This window comes from Myodes glareolus, chromosome 17 (assembly GCF_982192425.1).
Source record: "Myodes glareolus chromosome 17, mMyoGla1.1, whole genome shotgun sequence".
Classification (NCBI taxonomy): Eukaryota; Metazoa; Chordata; class Mammalia; order Rodentia; family Cricetidae; genus Myodes; species Myodes glareolus.
Window position 1 is genome coordinate 12,429,441 of NC_142042.1, and position 19,383 is coordinate 12,448,823.

Sequence of the window (19,383 nt, forward strand, 5' to 3'; positions counted from 1 at the left end):
GATGAGTTTGGGTATGGCATTTTCACATGTGTGTACAATGTATTTAGGTCTTAGTCACCCCACATACACACCATCCTCTCCTCTCTCCTCCCCAACTCCCACCAACCCACCTCCTCTGTACAGTTAGCCCCTCTTCAACTTCCCCACCAACCCCTCTCCCAGTTTTGTGTTTTTATTTTCTGTGAATCAAGGTTCCTTAGAGAAATATGAACAACTTACCACTGGCTCCACCACTGAAGAAATGCCTCCTTCTTCCCTGGAAACCAGCAGGTGTCATGAATCTTCAGAGAGGGTAGGGTCTTGTGACAGCAGCAATGTGGTTGGATTTTTTTTTTGGTTTTGTTGTTGTTGTTTTGTTTTGTTTTGTTTTTGTTAAGGAGTAAGAATCTAATTGTGCATGAGCTGGCTTTTGACTCACGAGTCAGAACTACCACACGGATTGATTTCGAAGGACTGGGAGGGAGGTGATGGCTTGTCTGTCCACATACCATTTAAACTACATTGGGAGATAGACCTTAGGCTAATAAGGACACCGTAGGCAACTGAGATCACCTTCTCAAACTGCTTCTCACCATTCTTGCACAAGTCAGCCTTAGCCCTTCAGGTCTCATTTCAGTTCTCCCTACGACATCTCATGTATTGTTTTTAAAGCTAACCTCATACACTTCTCCTGGACATCCAATTGGCCGAGAACACTGTGGCTCTCAGGATGGGCTGCTTGGGCCTCACCTGGCTCTAGCAGTGACCTTGTGTGATCCTGCATCTGTTACTGAGCCTCTCTGTTCTTCTCCATTTTATTGTCTGTTTCCTACAGATAAAGATTCCAAGACCTAAAACAACCTCCCGGCTTGTCTAAATCACCACGCAGCTAAGCATTAGACTGGGAGCTTCTGAGGCCCTTTTGACTCCTCTGCAAAGGTAAGAAATGACCTTCTGATATCCATCAGCCCCTAAGTGTCTGGTGTTGTTTGAAAACACAAGTCCTCCGTCTCGTAAAGCAAGTTTGTCATTTTTCTGCCATCCAGGTACTGGGAACCATGTCCTCAGAAAGGCAGACAGCAGAAAGGGAAGGAAGGAAGTGGTTTGGGTATGAGAACCCTCAGACTTGTAATGCAGAAAATAAATGTGGTTCTTGTGTCTCAGTCAAGTGTGGACATGTGGACAGAGTATCATGCATAAGGCCTAAAGGTTGAGGCCTCTTTAGGACCAAAGAAAAGAGTAACAGAGAGGCAAGGTGTGCCCGCACCCCTGCCCCAGCATCCCTCAGCATGAGATTTTGTCTCCATATGCTCATCTTTTCCAAAGTCCCATGGAACCATTCGTGCAGGAAGATGAAGATCCAGCAGAGCAATCGACAGTGATCCACCCACCCCTTCCTCCGTGCATCCATTACTCTGACGCCTCACAAGTTCTTCCAGGAACTTGACCTTCAAAGGAAGAGATAGGAGGAAGTCATCCGCTTCACCAGCTTCAGCTGGCTTAGTGGGGGGGGGGGGGAGAGGGAGGGACTGGGACTAAGGGAAGAGGCGTGGGGGTGTGGTTGATATACCTAGTGTCCCTCCACTGGAGAAAACTGATTTTCCTTTTCCCGGCACGTATCAACCGCAAATAGCTTCTTGGTTAGTCCTGGGGTCCCATGCCCACGTCCCGTTCTTGTGCTGGGATGTTGTCTGGCTTGAACCTGGACGGGAGCTGTGCACATTGCTACAGTCCCTGTGAGTTCATATGCATATTAGTCCTGGTGTGTCTGGAAGATGCTGTTTCCTTCCTGCTTCACCAGCCTGGCTCTTAAGCCTCAGTTCCTCCCCTCACTTTCCCCAGACACACTCCATGAGCCCCAGGGAGTCATCTTCTGGAGAAGTCCCTCCCTGACAGTCACACCCAGTTATAGGTCTTTGTGTTTCCACTCCCAAACTCCATGTGGTCATCCGAAGTAATTGCTTATGGGGGTTGAGGAGTACGAGAGGTAGGGAGGGGGACAAGGAGAAGACTTCAGAGAGTGCATGACCAATGGTAGCGTTCAGATTCAGGAAATCAGGCTACGCACGCTGTCAGTGGCATCCACCCCTCGTCACCCTTGGAGACACAAGACGGCTGCAGGCCAGGGCGAGAGACAACCAGAGTTTTAGAGAACTGCTTTTCTTCCAACCTAAGAAGGGAACTAGCCACTCACTAGAAACATGTGCCACCCACCTGTCCTGACACATCTGTCCCCCAGTAGCAGAAAGGAGTTGGAAAAGGAGATCATCCCTTCCTGGGAGCAACCCAAGGGCAGGAAGTTTCCAGAACATGGCAGCAGAAAAGTCTTTTGAGGAAGAAAAACATGTGTACAGGTAGATTCAAAATATATATGAACCCTGTGCGCTCCTTTGCAGGCCATTCTCCAGCTGTTTTTTTACTGTTTGTCACCATGTTTAATAAGCCTCTTTCTCTCTCTCTCTCTCTCTCTCTCTCTCTCTCTCTCTCTCTCTCTCTCTCTCTCTCTGTGTGTGTGTGTGTGTAGAAATGTTATAACTGACTTCCCTGCCTATCTCATTGCACCCCATCCATCAGGTCACTTGGCTTGTAGGTCTATAGTCCTCTTGGGGCTCACACAGATCTATGTCCTTGCCTGGTCTCTTCTTTAATCTCATCTTCTATGATTTCCCCTAAGGCGTGATCTAGAGCCTGCCTCCAAAGTGTACATTTCCTAATTGACCAAGTTCTCTCTCAGAGGTCCAAGCCTTTCTCTTTCTGTCCCCTTAATCGCCCAAAAGCATGCACCCCTATATCTCAGTTCTTGGGTTGTCTACTCCACGCCACCTAATTTCACACGTCAGGGAGGCACAGGAATGGCCTTCCCGCTGTCCTAAGGGAGGCACGGGAGTGGTCTCCCTGCTGCCGTCCTACGTTACCTTGGCTAGACCTTGTGCCAAGTCAACTTACCGAAGACAGCGATCTTGCCATCCGTTCCTTGCTGCCTCAATACATGGCACAGTCCTAGAACTGAACACGTAAGTGCTGAGTTCATAATTCTTAATAGCATCATCACTTTCCTTCCCACGCCATGTAATTAGCTGGCATTTTCCAAAATTAATAGCGCTTATCCCTCCCCTTTCGTGCCACTTAGGAAACGCCCATGTTTGTTACCTAAGTCTACCCACAAGTCTCACAGTAGGAGAAGATTAAGTATTGATAGCAGCATGCTGATGCCCTCCCTAAAGGCAAACGGAGAGGCTGGACCGAATGCACTGCCCTGTCATCGTGGATAGCACAGGCATGACACACACACAGGTCAGGCTCCAGAGGTGTTACGAATGCCCTTCCCTATGACTTTTAGTGTGTTGTGCTCATGGGGAGGATATAAATCCACGCTGTCAGAGCAAACATTCCTCTTGGGGGACATCGGCTCAACCTGGAAGAGAGAGTAATAGCCCCAGCCCACAGGCAACAGGGATGAGTAATTTAATGCCACTAGGCAATTAGTGCTGCTGGGGGTGGGGGGAGGCTTTCATTTAAAATTCTCTTTAAACCATATGCATCATGGCTCAGGGGATAATTTATGTATCATTAGAAAGTAGGAAACACATATCACACTAATAAATTGTCTCTCCCGTTCACCGCAGCCAACAGCTCCCCAGGGTCGTTATGAAGTCAGGCTTCTGCTATCCTCATTATGCGAGGGTGTGACAGGCCCGTGTTCTCATTTCCTCCCCAGCTCACCGACAGGGACTGATGGCGCGGTAACATTGGCCGTGTTCTGTTTTTTTCTTTTTCCAGCTGTTTGTGGCAGCATTTGCTGCAAGGGGCCCCATGCAGAGTGGTCGTGAGATGGATTCTTCCCTAACAGCTTAAGAGTCTGTTTGGAGATTCAGTTTAGCTCTTCCAGGCCTGACATCCGCTTTTCTCCAAGATGCAGCCTGTTCAGCCATGCCACAAACCCTTCACACCAAAGGTGGCCGCAGGGGTACTGGAGAGAAAGCTTCCTTCTCTCAACAAGCTTAGGGGTATATGTCATGTGGTAGAAGGTACACTGGCTGGAGTTCAGAAGTCGAACAATCCTTGAATTCCTGCCAAGGGGATAAAGCGCGAAACCTGGAAAAGATGCTCTCTCTGAAAGAGAACTGGGCCAGGGCCCAGGAAGCCATCACATCTTCACCTGTTTGGACAGCATGGTCCCTGACACCATGGTCCTGAGTTCAGTCTCCACTGCAGATAAAAAACAGATAAAAAAAAAAATTGCTCATTGTCACACATTATGTGAGGACACTAGAGATGGTGTACCAAGGCCCCTTTGTTATGATTTTTAGGTTTTTGTGGGTTTTTGTTTTTGTTTTGTTTTGTTTTTTTTTTTTTTTTTGGTGGTTACAGTGTTTTGGTTTGTTCTGGTTTGTTTTTTGTTTATTTGTCTTCTGGTTGTTGGAAAATGTTCATGCTTTCCAGAACTATGTACATCTTCAATATGTAGCAGAGGACCTTGGATCTCCAATTCTCCTGCTTCCACCTCCCAGAAGGCAGGGATGACAATGGGTTTGGTTTATTTGGTGCTGAGGATCAAAACCAGAACTTCCCACAGACTGGGTAAGTGCTCTAACTGAGCTCCCCTCGTCTGCCTCCACCCAGGAGACATAAGAAGACATGGGGGAAACCGGTTAACAATTGTCAGTGAAAAAGGTCAACCTGAAAGGTGATAGACTGTGGGAGTTCAACTAGATTGCACACTGAAAGAGGAAGCGGATAGAGATCATGTAAAGATTGGTCTGCAGTTACTAAGATGTACTTCCTTACTCTCCTAAGGAAGAAGGAGGGAGAAAGGACCAAGCAGGGTAGGTGGTGTTTAGAGCAGGGAAAGTACCCTGCATGAACATCCAACAGGGGACGCTATCACACATTCACCCACCCTGCATGAACACACAACAGGGGGCGCTATCACACATTCACCCACCCTGCATGAACACCCAACAGGGGTGCTATCACACATTCACCCACTCTGCATGAACGTCCAGCAGGGGCGCTGTCACACATTCTCGTAAACCCATACAGCATACACCGTGAGTGAAGCACAATGCAACAATAGACTGTGGGTGATGATGCGCTCGCCCATGCGGTTTCACAGATGGGGTTGACAGCCAACGTACCATTCTATTCTGGGACCTGGATGCAGAGAGAGGCTGGGCACCTGCGGGAGCAGAGAGGCTATGAGAACATTCTTCACTTTCAATTTTGCTGTGAACCCAAAACGTCCTTTAAAAATGAAGTCTATTGTTTAAGAAACACAATTCCAACCCGTGCTCACTTATTTCGACTATATATTTAAATTAAAAGGTTCACTTGTCATGATACATACCTGTCATCCTAGCACTCAAGAAGCTGAGGCAGGAGGATTTCTTTGAGTTCAATTTCATGCAGGGCTATGTAATCAGTTCGAGGTCAGCCTGCATTACACAGTAAGATCCTGCCTCAAAAACAAAACTGTGATGAATACAAATATACACCTAGGTTTGTTTTGTTTTTTCTTTTTCTTTTTCTTTTTTTCTTCTTTCTCTTTTTTCTCTGTAGCTTTGGAACCTGACCTGGAACTAGCTCTTATAGACCACACTGGCCTCAAATTCACAGAGATCCACCTGCCTCTGCCTCCCAAGTGCTGGGATTAAAGGCGTGTACCACCACCACCTGGCTTCTAATCCTTTCTTAAAAGCATGCTTCTGCAATATTATAATCTCAAGAAAAGGGGGAAAGTAGGTATTTAAAGCATGCTCTAAGGGCCGGAGGGATAACTCAGCAGTTAGGAGCCTGTACTGTTCTTGCAGGGGACCCTAGTTCGGTTTCCAGCACCCTTGTTGGGTACACCTCACAAATGGTTGCAACTCCAGCTCCTTGGATCCCACATTAGCTTCTGTGAGCACTCATATACAGAGACGTACAAAACAAAACAGTTAAACATGTTTTTAAAATTAAATCGAAATTTAAGTTTTAAAGCATGCTTTAATCATTGGGTTGAGTCGTTTCAAGAATAGCTATTACCCTTGCAGAGCCCACCGACAAATGAACACAAGGGACCCCTTGTCCAAAGTACACTAAGAATTTCAGGACTGGTGACGGCAGGCCATTAAGCCAAGTGGAGGGTCCTTTGAGGATGCACAGGTCATGCCATCACCAAGCTGACCCAGATATCATCTGTGTCAAAACGCTGGGAATCTCAAGTGCCACAGCAAATCTCTCCAGTTCCCAGGCTATGGGGCACCTTTCCTTCAGTACAGAGAATTCTGGGCTTGGGGTAGTCTGAACCACGGGAGGCTCTGCATGTTTGGTAGAGAACGTGAAGCTGGAATGTTCAAACTTGACATCAGGCAGAGAGCCTGACTGAATTTGCCAAGGTCACGTGAAAAGGGTGGAAGTAATTAACAGTGAAGTCTGTCCAAAGTCACTGCAGTAAAGGGTTGCATGGGTGAGGGACCCACAGCTCCCTGTAGTGTCAGGAGAGGACCCTGGCCAGCACCAGAGGGCAGTTCCCGAACACACTTTGCTAGTGACTTTGGACTTCTGGTCCTCAATGCCAGAGCCAGGCTATTTTTAGGTGAAGGCATTTGGGATTGCTGTTTGTCCTTGATAAGAAAGCTGTGCTATTGACTTCATGCGCTCAAGGCTCCACGTCTGAGTTTCCAATGAGTCAGGGCTCCGCAGGATTCTGAGTAGATTGTGGCGAAGGGCTTGTGATGGTTTCTAGCCCAGGACATTAGTGAATCGCACCTTCTGGTGTGACTGAGGGAGCATTTGCTGAAAGATGAGCAGAGGGCAAGGCCCACCCTGAATGTGAGCAGCACCATCGTCTGGACTGATATTGGAAACAGGGAGAGAAGAAGCATTTCTCCCTTCTCTGCTTCGTGATGGAGCTAAATGTGAACAAGCAGCCTCACGCTCCTGCCGCTATAGCCAGGAGTGGTTCCCTCGGGCATGCCTTGTCTTGTCTTCCGTGGTGGGTTGGCTTGCCTTCGATTGTGAGTTAGAACAAACCATTCCACTACTCTCTATTTGTCACACAGTGAAAATAGTAATGGGGAGCTTTGGATAGGTACCCCTCAACTCCTACACATCTGCATTGATAGGAGCCCCTCACCTCCTGCACATCTGCATGGGTAAGAGTCCCTTAACTCCTGCACATCTGCCTGGGTAGGAGCCCCTCACCTCCTGCACATCTGCATGGGTAAGAGCCCCTTAACTCCTGCACATCTGCCTGGGTAGGAGCCCCTCACCTCCTGCACATCTGCCTCGTTGGATCAATGGACTGAGAATGAAGCTGTCCTGCACTTTGCTGTCAGACTAGCTGGCTAAGGACACAAAAGCTCCTGGTAGAGGACTGGGGACTGAGAGAGTGTGTTCCTCAGGACCTTCGCCATCTCATCTGGACAGCTGGGCACCCAGGACATTTAGGCTGCTTCATCCTGAACACCTCGCAACCACTTGTGAGCTTCTACAGTTGAAACAACCATTCTCTCCAGGACAGACCCAGAGTTGGATTTTTGTGTCCCTAAAGTCCTACCCAAAACAAAGTCCGCCAGAGTATACAGCAATCACATAGAAGATGAAGATCTTCCTGGCTGGCCATGAATAGATGCGCATACTTGTACGCCAAGCAAGATGAGCGTTTCAATGACTTACTAGTATAGCAACCAAAAGATATGCCCCCCCCTTTTTTTATGAACTTTAACTTGACTCTTAATTTTCACAATCTCCATTTTACACCTGCGGAAATGGAGGCACATTTTGCCCTGTCCAAAGAAACTCAGGAGAAGATCTCTGACAAACTAGTTTACAGAAGCGAATGCTTTGTCTGCACCGTTGCATGAATGAATAGAATCTACTCCTAAATATAGCAGAGGCTGGAACAGAAAGAGGCTCAAGGTCCACACTAGTGCTGGATTATGCAGGCCAGTCTCAGTCATTGAGATTTATCCCCACCCTCTCAAGGCAGAAAGTGGCTTGTCCTGAACCCCAAAGCAACAGGTTGCATGGAACTGTGACTCAAGGGGTCCCATGCCAAGCTCTTTCTGCCGTTCCAAGTCAGCAGTTTTGGGTGTCACTGTAAGCCAAGGAAGCAATGTCTTCAAGGGGTAGAGAGTTGAGAATGCAATTAAAAGGAAGAAAGAAACTATCCCCTGTCACAGCGAAGTCCCCAAGTGGAGGTCTAAGAGAAGAAAGGAAATGGTTTGTTCCAGATTTGTCTATTAGCAGTTACCGTACCACATTGTTCAGTGACATCCAAAAGATAACAAGGCAATTGTTTAAAATGATTAAGAGAAAAAACAATGTTTCCATGGTAACCTTGAAAAAGATTTTTCCTTTCTGAAAGTATTTGAGTCAAGTGGAACAAAAAGAAATGGAAGGAAACATGAAAGCCAATTTTAAAAAAAAAATAGCTAAAAATGGGCAAGACCATCATTAATTTTCTGTTCAAATGACAGTCACAGCTGCAGCCTGGAAATCTAGTCTGTTCAGAACCAACTAGCAACGGCTAGCAATGGCTTAATCAGACACCTGATCTGGAACCAGGCAATGAAGTCTAGAACCTCAATCTGATGGTCTTTAGTTTCAAAACCAAACTCTATGATCTTGGCATTTTCTGTAAAAGGAAAAATAAATTAAAATGACATTTTAACTAAGCAGTCCATATGTAGGCATTAGTCTTTTTCTTTGAAAAATTTTAAAGATTTGTTTGTATTATGAGTATAAGTCTTTTGCTTGCATTATGCATCTGCCCCATTCTCCAGACGTGAGAAGCAGGCATGGAACCCCATGGAACTGGAATTAGGGAGGCTGTGAGGCACCATATGGGTGCTGGGAACTGAACTCTGGTTGTCCCCAAGAACAGCAATGATAGCCCTGGAACAAATCATTTACTTTCTTACAAATTTTAATGTTATTGACTGTATGATTTTCTTTGCCTAGGTTTGATGTAAGCCAATGAGGAAAGATCAAAGGTAAGGAGCAGAAGGAGAATCAAACAAATGATTCTTGACAACAGGATCTTGGCGTACAGACAATGCCAGGACAGGAGCAGCTCTCAGAAGCTGGTTCAAATCTCACTCCACACCAGTAGATCTCATAGCCCCTGAGATATCTCAGCTATGCCATAAATCTGTGTTTGAGGTGATCTTAATCCCTTGCTATTAGCCCAGATCTTTATTGAGTAGCTTCTATGGACCAAGCCACATAGCTCCTTTACCACTTGCTCAAAAAACGAGAGATCTCTCGTGGAGATAAGGTAGTTTAAAGGGGTGTGATATGAAACTCATGTTTGGTAGCTGTTGAGAGACATTGCATTTTAACACATAGTAATAATGCAATACAGCATTGTGAAAATAAATTTATTTGAGGAAACACACATCATATTTCCTTGTTTGACATAGGTAAATTCCCACCACAGTGGGGGTGACTTGTGACACGGGGACCACTTCAAGTTTAGCAGCCCTCAGCTGTGTGTGCAGGTCAGGGAAAGCTCAGCTGAGGACATACCCATATGGTCTGTTACATCCCGCTGACTGGGCTGAAAGACCCAGCATGGCATGCTGAAGAATCAAGTTCACAGTACAAACAGCCATCTTTACTCAGGTTAGTGCCTGAGTGCGAGACTTTTCACAGCTTACCAGTCCTCCAGCTTCAAGCCTTAATTTGGGATAGAAACCAAATATATTTCTATGCTGGCCATGAATTACCAAATGTCTTCAAATCCAAGGATCACATTTTTAAAACAAACCTTTTCTGGCAATAAGCATATACTTTTACTTAGCTTTAAATATTGCTTGCACACTCTGAAATGCTAATAGTTTTCATCCCAACATTATGATGTCACAAATGAGCAGACTATTGATGAAATGTCACTATCACACTTCCCTTCAACTAACTCCCAGGAAGGGTCTATCCTCTGCCCTCCATGCTTGTAAAAGGTAGCTTTGGAATGTCACTTCTGGTCAGAAGCTGGCAGACACTCGTCCTTCTGGATCCACAATTCAGTGAGACAATCTTTTAGTGACCTTCTGCTCCCTCTGGGTTCTCTCTGCACCACCACAGGAGAAAGAGGTCTGGACTTGATTGACATTAGAAGGATTTTAGTCAATGAGAATCAAGTGGTCATCACTTCCTCTCCTGAAACAGAAAAGGAGATGAAAACTAAAGAGAGCAATAACTTAAGAATTTTTGTTTGGGTAGCTTTGCTTTATTGTTGTTGCTGATGTTTTAGACAGGGTCTCACTGTAGCTGAGAAGGACCTTGAATTCCTGATCCTTCTGCCCCCTTCCAGAATACATGCATTGTCATGCTTGATATTTGCATTTTTGAAACTTTATTATTTATATAGTAGTGGTGGGGATCAAAGTGAGGGCCTTACCCAGTCTAGGCAAGTGTTCTACCATCAAGTTATATCCCCACTCAGACTTCTCAAAGGCTTTACAAAAACGCTGGGACACTCTGTACTCTAGACACACAGCTTGGAAACATTTGCACTCTGGGGCTTGGAGAGACACTTCTGGAAACAACCTGTGAGCAGCCACCTTCTCTCAGGACTGTGCTTTCACAGAACCTCAGCGATGGCTTCGACGGTGGAGAACATTCGACAGCTCGTGTCTGCTCAACCGAGTCTTTCTCTCCAAAGAGCCACAGCATGTGAGGGCCAGGAAGAGGACTCTGGCTCACCCTGATGATACTGCAGACATCAAGTGGTTCAGGAGGGTGTGGGATATATTCATCTGGGTACAGTTTTAGGGGTATTTCTACACATGTTTTGCTGAGAAGGGAAGACCACCCTGAATGTGGGTAGCCCTATTCCATGGGCGGGGGTCCTGGGGTGAAGAAAAAGGGGAGAAGGAGGTCAAGGGAGTAACAGAGTTCATCTCTTTCTGCCTCTCAGCTGTGTGTGCAATGTGACCAGCTGTGTGTGTGTGCAATGTGACCAGCTGTGTGTGCAATGTGACCAGCTGTGTGTGCAATGTGACCAGCTGTGTGTGCAATGTGACCAGCTGTGTGTGTGTGCAATGTGACCAGCTGTGTGTGCAATGTGACCAGCTGTGTGTGCCATGTGACCAGCTGTGTGTGCAATGTGACCAGCTGTGTGTGCAATGTGACCAGCTGTGTGTGCAATGTGACCAGCTGTGTGTGCCATGTGACCAGCTGCCTCTCAGCTGTGTGTGCCATGTGACCAGCTGCCTCTCAGCTGTGTGCGCAATGTGACCAGCTGCCTCTCAGCTGTGTGTGCAATGCGACCAGCTGCCATGGGCTCTGCTCGTCAGGTTTTGTTTGTTCAAGACCTGAGCTGAAGCGAAACTTCCTTCCTTCAGGTGTGTCTCAACAGGCATGTTGCCATAGCAACAAGGGAAGTCACTCCCACAATAGCTGCATGCTAGGAAAGCCAATCCAGGGACCTGCCTTCTCCTTCTCATTTCCTAGGAGGCAGCTGCCAACTAAGAAAATTAATTCTCCTTCATCCTGGAGTCTATGGCAGCAGCTTCATGCTCTGAGCAGATGAAATCAACTTAGCCAACATCTCAGAAGATCTCATTTTATGCTACCAGACATCTTTGGATGTGGTCCGTTACCCCATTGCAAGCCTCAAGATGCAGAATGAATTGGTTCACAAAAACATGCACTTAAGGGGCTTAAGCTGCTGTGGTCTCCCCTCTTCCTTTAGGAATTTGAATTATAAAATTCTCCTCAAAAACATGGGTAAGGCATACCTTAAAAATGCCTATTCCCAACCCAGGTGAAACACAGATGTGTGCCCTTAAGAAAACCATCCCCATCTGACTTCAGTTCTGGTTCCCACACTACTGGGTAGCACACTCTGGTTACTGAGACTCATACCATTCTTTGGCATGGGAGGTCCTTCTGTCTATGTGTTGCTTTTATTGGTTAATGAGTAAAAAACTGCTTTGAGCCTATGACAAGGGCAGAACAAAGCTAGACAGGAAAAGCTAGGCTGTATGCTGGGAGAAAGAGGGCAGAGTCAGGGTACAACATGGAGCCACTGCCGGAGAAAGATGTGCTAAAACTTTGCTGGTAGGCCATGACCTCGTGGTGATGCACAGATTAATGCAAATGGGTTAAATTAAGATGTTAAAGTTAGCCAATAAGAAGCTAGAGCTAATGGGCCAAGCAGTGTTTTAATTAAAATAGTTTATCTGTGGTTATTTCTGGTCTAAGCTAGCCGGGCAGCTAGGAACCAACAAGCAACTTCCCTACAATATTTCTTGCAGCGTCCAAACAGCCAGCAAAGCCCAGCTGAGCATGGAAGAGCTACTGATGCTGGGGGGGGGGGGGGGCTAACCAAGAACACTGTGATGATTTGAAAGAGAATGGTCCCCCACAGGTTCATTCTTTTGAACCCTTAATCCCCAGTTGGTGGAGCTATTTGGAAAGGACCTTGTTGGAGATGTTTCACTTGGAGTGGGTTTTGAGGTTCCAGAAACCCATGCCATTCCCAGTTGGCTCTTTCTGCCTTGTGTTTGGGAATCAGGATGCAAGCTCTCATGTACTGCTCCAGTGCCTTGCCTGCCACCATGCTTCCCACCATGATGGCCATGGCTTCAACCTCTGACTCTGCACAGCCCAGTAAACTCTTTTTCTCTATGTTGCCTTGGCTATGATGTTTTGTTGCAGCAGTAGAAACTAGTAAATAGTAACGAGGAGAGACACCAGAAGTTTCCTCCCCAGCAGTCCCCATCTGTCTTAAGGAACTGATGATGTGTGCCACATCCTGAGAAGGAAGAGAATGCATCTAACGTGCCTGGAAGTTCACCTCCAAAAAGAAAGGCCTCTTCTTTTGGTACCTGAGGAGTCTGGCCTCTTGATTCAGGTCACAGTTTATCTCCTCATGAGGCTCTCATAAGGTTCCTAAGAATTTTAATCAAGTCCTGGAGCTTTCTACACAAAGCTTATTGTGTAGAACATTGTTTTACAAGAAACAATTTATTTCTCAAACAGATTTGTGCAGGGGAGAAAAGAAAAGAAAAACCAGCTATTTCCCACCACAAGCTGACTTCAGAGTGCAACGTTAACTTTGGAATGGCTTTTTTTCCAGCTATAGACACAACACTGACCTCCTCAGACAGCAGACGCAGGACAACAAGGCCGGCGGTTCTTTCTGGTACCCATCTTTGCCACTGCATTCCTTCAGGAATTTCTGCAGATCCGTTTCAGGAAACCCATTTTGCTGGTATTTCTTTGGAAAAGCACACAATGCTGTTACCTGCTTTCTAGAGTGTGAGAAAGTGTTCCCCTTGTCAACAACGCAAACCCACCTCTGAGAAATGAAACTCCCGCAGTGCGAGTTCAGATCCAAGAAGGACTATCAGCAATGATGACTCAGTCTGTCAGTTCTAGAACATCTGAGCCAGAGAGGCACTGGGAACTGAGAACAATGGGAAGGAAAGCTCCAGAAAACCAGCCGGGGTGGGGGGGAGGGAGAAGAGGTGTGTTGAAAAGAGGAACAGAAGAAATAGTCAAAACTAGAAAGCTAGCGTGTTAGTAGTGAGACCAGCAGATTCATTTCACTCTCCACCCTGCCCACCTAGAATCAGACAGAGTCATAACCCTCCTTCTCTGCGTACATGGAAGTTGGCCACAGAGTGGGATGGGGGTAGATTTTTCTCAACAGACAAAGAGTTTGTTTAGTAAGGTCATCCAGTTCAACACTGACACTTGCCCCACACAAAGGCACTACCATACCAAAGACACGAATTTTCATGGCAAGAGCCTGCACTTCTGTCCCAACACACCCTGTCACCGGGGCCAGCTACCACGTACACTGTGACTCTAATCCCACAAGCTGATCGCTGACCAGCTTCCTTCTGATTTAGTATGGGAAGGGTTGAGCAGAGGGTGGTACCCTGTGTGGTTTAGGCATTGGTTCTGAAGTAGCTTTCCTGGCACAACCATCTGCTATGGGGATGCCAGTTCCAAAGACAGTGGTCTTCCTTGAAGCTCTAACTCAACCACACAGGCCCCATCTGAAAGGGTGTGGGATGCACCAGGGCTTGGGAAAACTGGAACCTTTCCTTCCTTTACATTAGCGAAGGGTGCACTACAAGCGTCTCTATCCCTGGGTGTGAGGTATGTCACTAGCCACCCAGTTCTCAGGGTGACAATCACCTCCCATCCCTGGGAGTTACCCTGAAACCTGAGTTCCAGGTAGCCATGCAGGCAGGGGCATCTGTCAGGGTCAAGTTAATCACACTCAGTTTTTCTTTGTCTCTTTCTTTTCCCAGCATGCCTCCAAACCCAACCACCTTGTTCAGGGTAACAAGCAAAATGTTTCACGTTCTGTGCTGGCCAGGTTTATGCCAACGTGACACAAACTCAAGTCATCTGAAAAGAGGGGATCTCAACTGATAAAATGCCTCTATAAGATTTGGTTGTAGGGCATTTTCTTAATGAATGATTGATGGGGGAGGGCCGAGCCATTGCTGGTGGCGCCATCCCTGGGCTTGTAGTCCTAGATTCTAGATGAAAGCTGACTGAATAAGCCATGAAGAGCAAGCCAGTAACCAGCATCCCCCACCCCCTGGACTCTGCATTAGCTCCTGCATTCAGGTTCCTGTACTGACTTCCTTCAATGATAGAACAAGATAGTAAAATGTAAGTCAAATAAAATAAACCATTTCTTCCCCAAGTTACTTTTGGTCATGGGATTTCATCATAGCAATAGAAACCCTAAGACAAGTGCATATTCATAGTTAGTCATCAAAAAGGTCTATTTTATGATTTTTAAAAACTTGAATAAAATTGTATTTCAGTAAGATTATAGCCTATCTCATGATCCAACCCATACAACATTTACGGTGCTTTCTGGCAGCAAACGCTCACCGTGACTTACCTTGATGGTGTGGTAAGAATCGGTGATGAGCGCGATGAAGAGGCTGAGCACCAGGTATATGAAGAGGCTGATGAAGGAGTACAGGTAAAGGCGACTGAACAGCCACACCAGGGTGCTCTTCTGCTGGATCTGAGCGAAGGTAGCAAACATGTCATCTCCGTTGACCAGAGAAAACAGGCATTCGGATACTATGTTCAGGTTTTCGAACTGCAGGGGCAAACACAAAGGAACTCCTGAGTCTCAGCACCGCAGGGCAGGAAGCAGGGAGCTGCAACTGGCTTGTTCTCTTCTGTTTTGTCGTCAGCAGAGCTGTGGTGTGTATCTTACAGCCAGCTACACGTGGAAGTGGTTAAGACAACACGAGATCAAAAGGTTTTCCTAAGTGGCCATACCATAGCCTTCCCAATCACCTAAGAAATACTTTACTGGGAACTTTCACCCCTCAGAGTGGACATACCATAGCTGAGATAGACTACAAGGTCAATGGTGCCCTGAACTAGTTCTTGGCGAGAGGAGGAAGAGGTTGTGTCCAGTGACTATGTGAGACTGTGGTGCTGAGACACAGCAACAGCTGAGCAGAGACACTGGGGCCAGGCTGCACAGAGTCTCAGTGAGACAGGCATGCATCAGGCTGAGCAGAGACACTGGGGCCAGGTTGCACAGGGTCTCAGTGAGACAGGCATGCATCAGACTGAGCAGAGACACTGGGGCCGAGCTGCACAGGGTCTCGGTGAGACAGGTATGTGTCAGGCTCAAGGCTTCCCACAAGCCGACTCGAGGGAAGGCCATGGGAGTCATGACAGTGATGTGACCTGGTACATGCGTCTTTAAAGGCTAATGGCATGTGGAGGAGCTCCTAGGAAAGGAGCAGCCCAAGGGCAGGTGTCAATCAAAAGTGGCCCTAGGAGTCCAAGTGAAGCAGTGAGTCCGAACCAGAGAGAAAGACTCTGGAAAAAGGATGTCTGCGGGAAAGGTCAGGGTCAGAATCATACAATGGTGAATATTGATCCTGGACTTGATGGGACCCAGAGTCCCCTGGGAGATGCATCTCCAGCAGGTCTCTGAGGAGTTTCCAGACTAGTTAAACTCAGGTGGGAAGTTCAGTTCTATGTACAGGAGGCAATATATTATAATATTTTATAATAATTGTAATCAATATAATAATTCATATTATATATTCCCAGGACTTAATAAAGGAGACAGGGAGCTGAGCACCAGTGTTCATCTCTCCCTGCTTCCTGACTGCAAACGCAACATGACCAGCCACCACGACTTCTTCCCCACCATGATGAGATGTGCCCTCAGATTGTAAGCCCAAGCAAACCCTTCCTTTTATTTCCTTTGTTAGCTATTTTGTCCCAGCAGCCAGCAGCAAGAAAAATTACTGCTTATCTGCTTTTAACAGTTCCAGACACCGTGCATCTAAGATACCAGGTGGGAACTTGGACCTTAGGTGGTTCACATGAAGGCATGCCCATGGAGCTTAAGCACTGATCCGAGGCTGTGGAGGGCCATAGAAGTATACAATAGGTGATAATGAGTGTTCAAATGTCAACCCACCAGGGGAATGATTCTCTGATAGAGGAGAATCCCGTCCAGGAAAGGCCTGTAGGACCACTGACTCTGAAAACTGTTGCTCCTGTCTGTAATTCCACATGTGCAAACGCAGCTGTGGTGTCTCCCCAACACCTGCACTGTAGGGTGTAATCCCAGGTGATGTATATGTGTAATCTCATGATTGCATCTCAATCTTATTGGCACATATATCCATGGATGGTCAGGAAGATGACTTCTCATTAATCTGTATAATTTTGATATGTAGAAAATATACTAGGACATGCTTCGTAACAAGATCTATTGTCCCACGAGGCTGTAAGATATTAAAGCCTGCCTTGTTCATTTTACTCGGATGAACACAAGAAAACAACAATTTCTCCCCAGTCTAAGACAAGCTGCACACAGTCAGCTCATTTTCACCTTAGAGAAAGTTCAAACTAGACGGAATGTTTCTGCAAATGGATCATAAGTTTATAATTTTACAGATCCGCACAAGGTCAGAGTCACAGATGTCCAACAAAAGCTATGAACACAAAGCATCCTAAAATACTATGCCAATTTCTCTAACTAAACTTGGCTGATAACACAGGTTAGCAGCCACTCTCTACTAAATTCCTTAGCAATTAACACTCTACACAAACTCCTAATCTCAGTTTATGATATAAAACTCAAAGTTCAGCTAACTGTTTATTGTTTAGATCCCAAATAACAATCAATCAACCAAGTCCAAAGAAAATTAGTCTTATGTCCAACTACTGTGGGCAAAGTTTCACAATTAGCCAGGACTACAAAGGATGGTCTGGCCTTGTAGCTGAGGTTACAAGGTTCCCCCTTTTTATGTTCTGGGGTTACAGGCAGAATAAGAGAATATATTTTTAGGACAGAGATGTTTTCAATGCCAGTGTCCAGGAAATTGCCAAGTACCATGTCCCAGTCTATGTGTTGCCACGGTAAGTGGCTCAGTTTACCCAAGAAATGTGCTATGATCAATGAGATGTAAAACTAGAAGCTATAGAGGTAGGATTAGAGCTACAGAACAATGACGATCGTGACCCTCAGATCATGTGTGAGATCTTCCAATCCTGGCTCCTGAGAAGTCTTCTCTGAGCTACCTTGGGCGGTGGCTTGGGAGCCAGACTTCCAGAACTCTAGACAAAGCTAACACAGAGTATCACCAGAATCTACAGCAGTCATCCTGACTTTGAGAAGTTATCAAACTGCTGCCATCTTCACTAAAACAAGCTGCCTACTATTAATAAACCAGGGAGCCAGGGGTTTAGACAGTAGATGAATATGAAAACTCATGGAGGAATAATGACTTAATAAACAAAAGACAGTGATTTTCAGAAATATATGAAGCAGGTTACTGTAGAATTTTTAATCAAATTCTGACCTCAGGGCCTCTGTGTTCATTAGTTGAGCACTGGGGACACCCAAGGCCTCAATAAACATCTGGGACATCTCTACAGTCCCAGAGGAGGGAAGGAGGAGCTGTGACTTTGCAGGTAACAAAACGAACCGCCCATCACCCTAGTCCAGAGAAGGGCTCTCCTTCCAAATTCCTCTACCTGTGTAATGATTCCAACTCCAACCAAAAGGAAGGTCTGGACCCAACTAATCGAGCACATTCTACTTTGTGCTGACTTGGCCAGTCCTTCCCACTCCTGGGTTCTCTGAACCCTGTGTGCTTTATGGTGGGAACACCCTTCTTCTTCCACTCTGATGTCAGGGCTAATGTTGACTTATTATAGAAACTTCTAGGGAAGTCTTCTGTGTACCAGTCTCTTTCCGCCATCCAAACTGAAAAGAACAAACAAACAAACAAACAACCCCCCAAGTCTCCTAAAGGCAGCTTTGAGGGCATCTCTCTTATTTATGGCTGTGAAAACTGGAAGCACAAGCGTAGAAGTTTCCACTAAGTTCTTATTTCGTGCCGCCTCATGGTTCCTGCTTGTCGATATTAGCATCCACACTTAGGTGCTCCCAGAGCACATTTCCCTGGCAGAATCCAGTCTTTTCATCTCCCATATCCTCCCTTCTTCTCTGTACCAAACAAAGTCGACATTCCAGGCCAATTCAAAGTCTACCTGGGGATAGAATCTCTGTCCGCTTTAGCCCCTGATCCACTGTCAGCAAAAACTACAGAGAATATAACAGGACTGTCTTCTCAGCACTCTGAGACACATTTCTGCACCTCAGTGGGAGAGCAAGCACCACATCTTATCCGTGTTGTCCTGCATACACTGTCGGTATAAGCGCAGTGCCCATCTCAACCCCAGTGTATTCAAAACCATTGTATCTCTCCTTCTGTAGCCAAATAGGACTTAGCCCAGCACACCAAGTTCAAGCCAAGACCCAGTAAAGTAATTATTTTATTGGGTCATTTTTCTACCACAAGAACGGATTACTACCAAAGTCTGTTTGAGTGGCCAAATTTCAGACACATGAGCATAAAAGGGGCCCAGGGTCAGGTGCTAAAGTGTCTCCAGCTAGATAGCACACTGGCAAGCCCCTGTGTCCAGGTGCTTTTCATGTCAGTGTGAACGAGACAAGGGAGGATTGTCTTGCTCCCGACTTGATGGGGATGGATATACAGTCCATCACGGCAGTAAGGCAGGGCAGCGGCAGGGTACAAGAGCTGCTTGCTCGCCTCTCAGCGGGACGACAGTCAGGGTGCTCCCCTGCTTCTTCTCTCTTTCCCTTTTTATTCATCCTGGGCTCTGAGCCCTTACAGTGATGCCACTTCCCTTCAGGATGAGTCTTCCATCCTCTACTAGAGCTTTCTGGAAATGCCCATATGTTTATGCCCAGAGATGTGTCTCCGACGTGTGATTCTCAATCCAGGCAGCTGATCATGCAAATTAACCCGGAAGGCAGGTCAGTAGTCTCTCTGAAGCAAACGTGATGCATGCCTGACACATTCCAGGCCCCAGAGTGGGCACTGGAAACATGAAGAGGAATGAGCCACGATCGCTGCCTTCTAA

General features: G+C 46.4%; 1 protein-coding gene across 2 annotated transcripts in view; it reads right to left on the minus strand.

The window, feature by feature from the left end:
- Positions 1–9,330: 9,330 nt before the first annotated feature.
- Mcoln2 (mucolipin TRP cation channel 2) overlaps positions 9,331–19,383 on the minus strand; it is a 52,047-nt gene continuing 41,994 nt past the window's right edge. For both annotated transcript variants that reach the window (XM_085677599.2, XM_048453652.3), the window contains 3 exons: positions 14,843–15,049; positions 13,068–13,189; positions 9,331–10,122 (listed from right to left, as the gene is read on the minus strand). In XM_085677599.2, the coding sequence (XP_085533725.2) occupies positions 10,086–10,122; positions 13,068–13,189; positions 14,843–15,049 (366 nt within the window). In that variant the 3' untranslated portion in view covers positions 9,331–10,085. The remainder of the gene's footprint in view (positions 10,123–13,067; positions 13,190–14,842; positions 15,050–19,383) is intronic.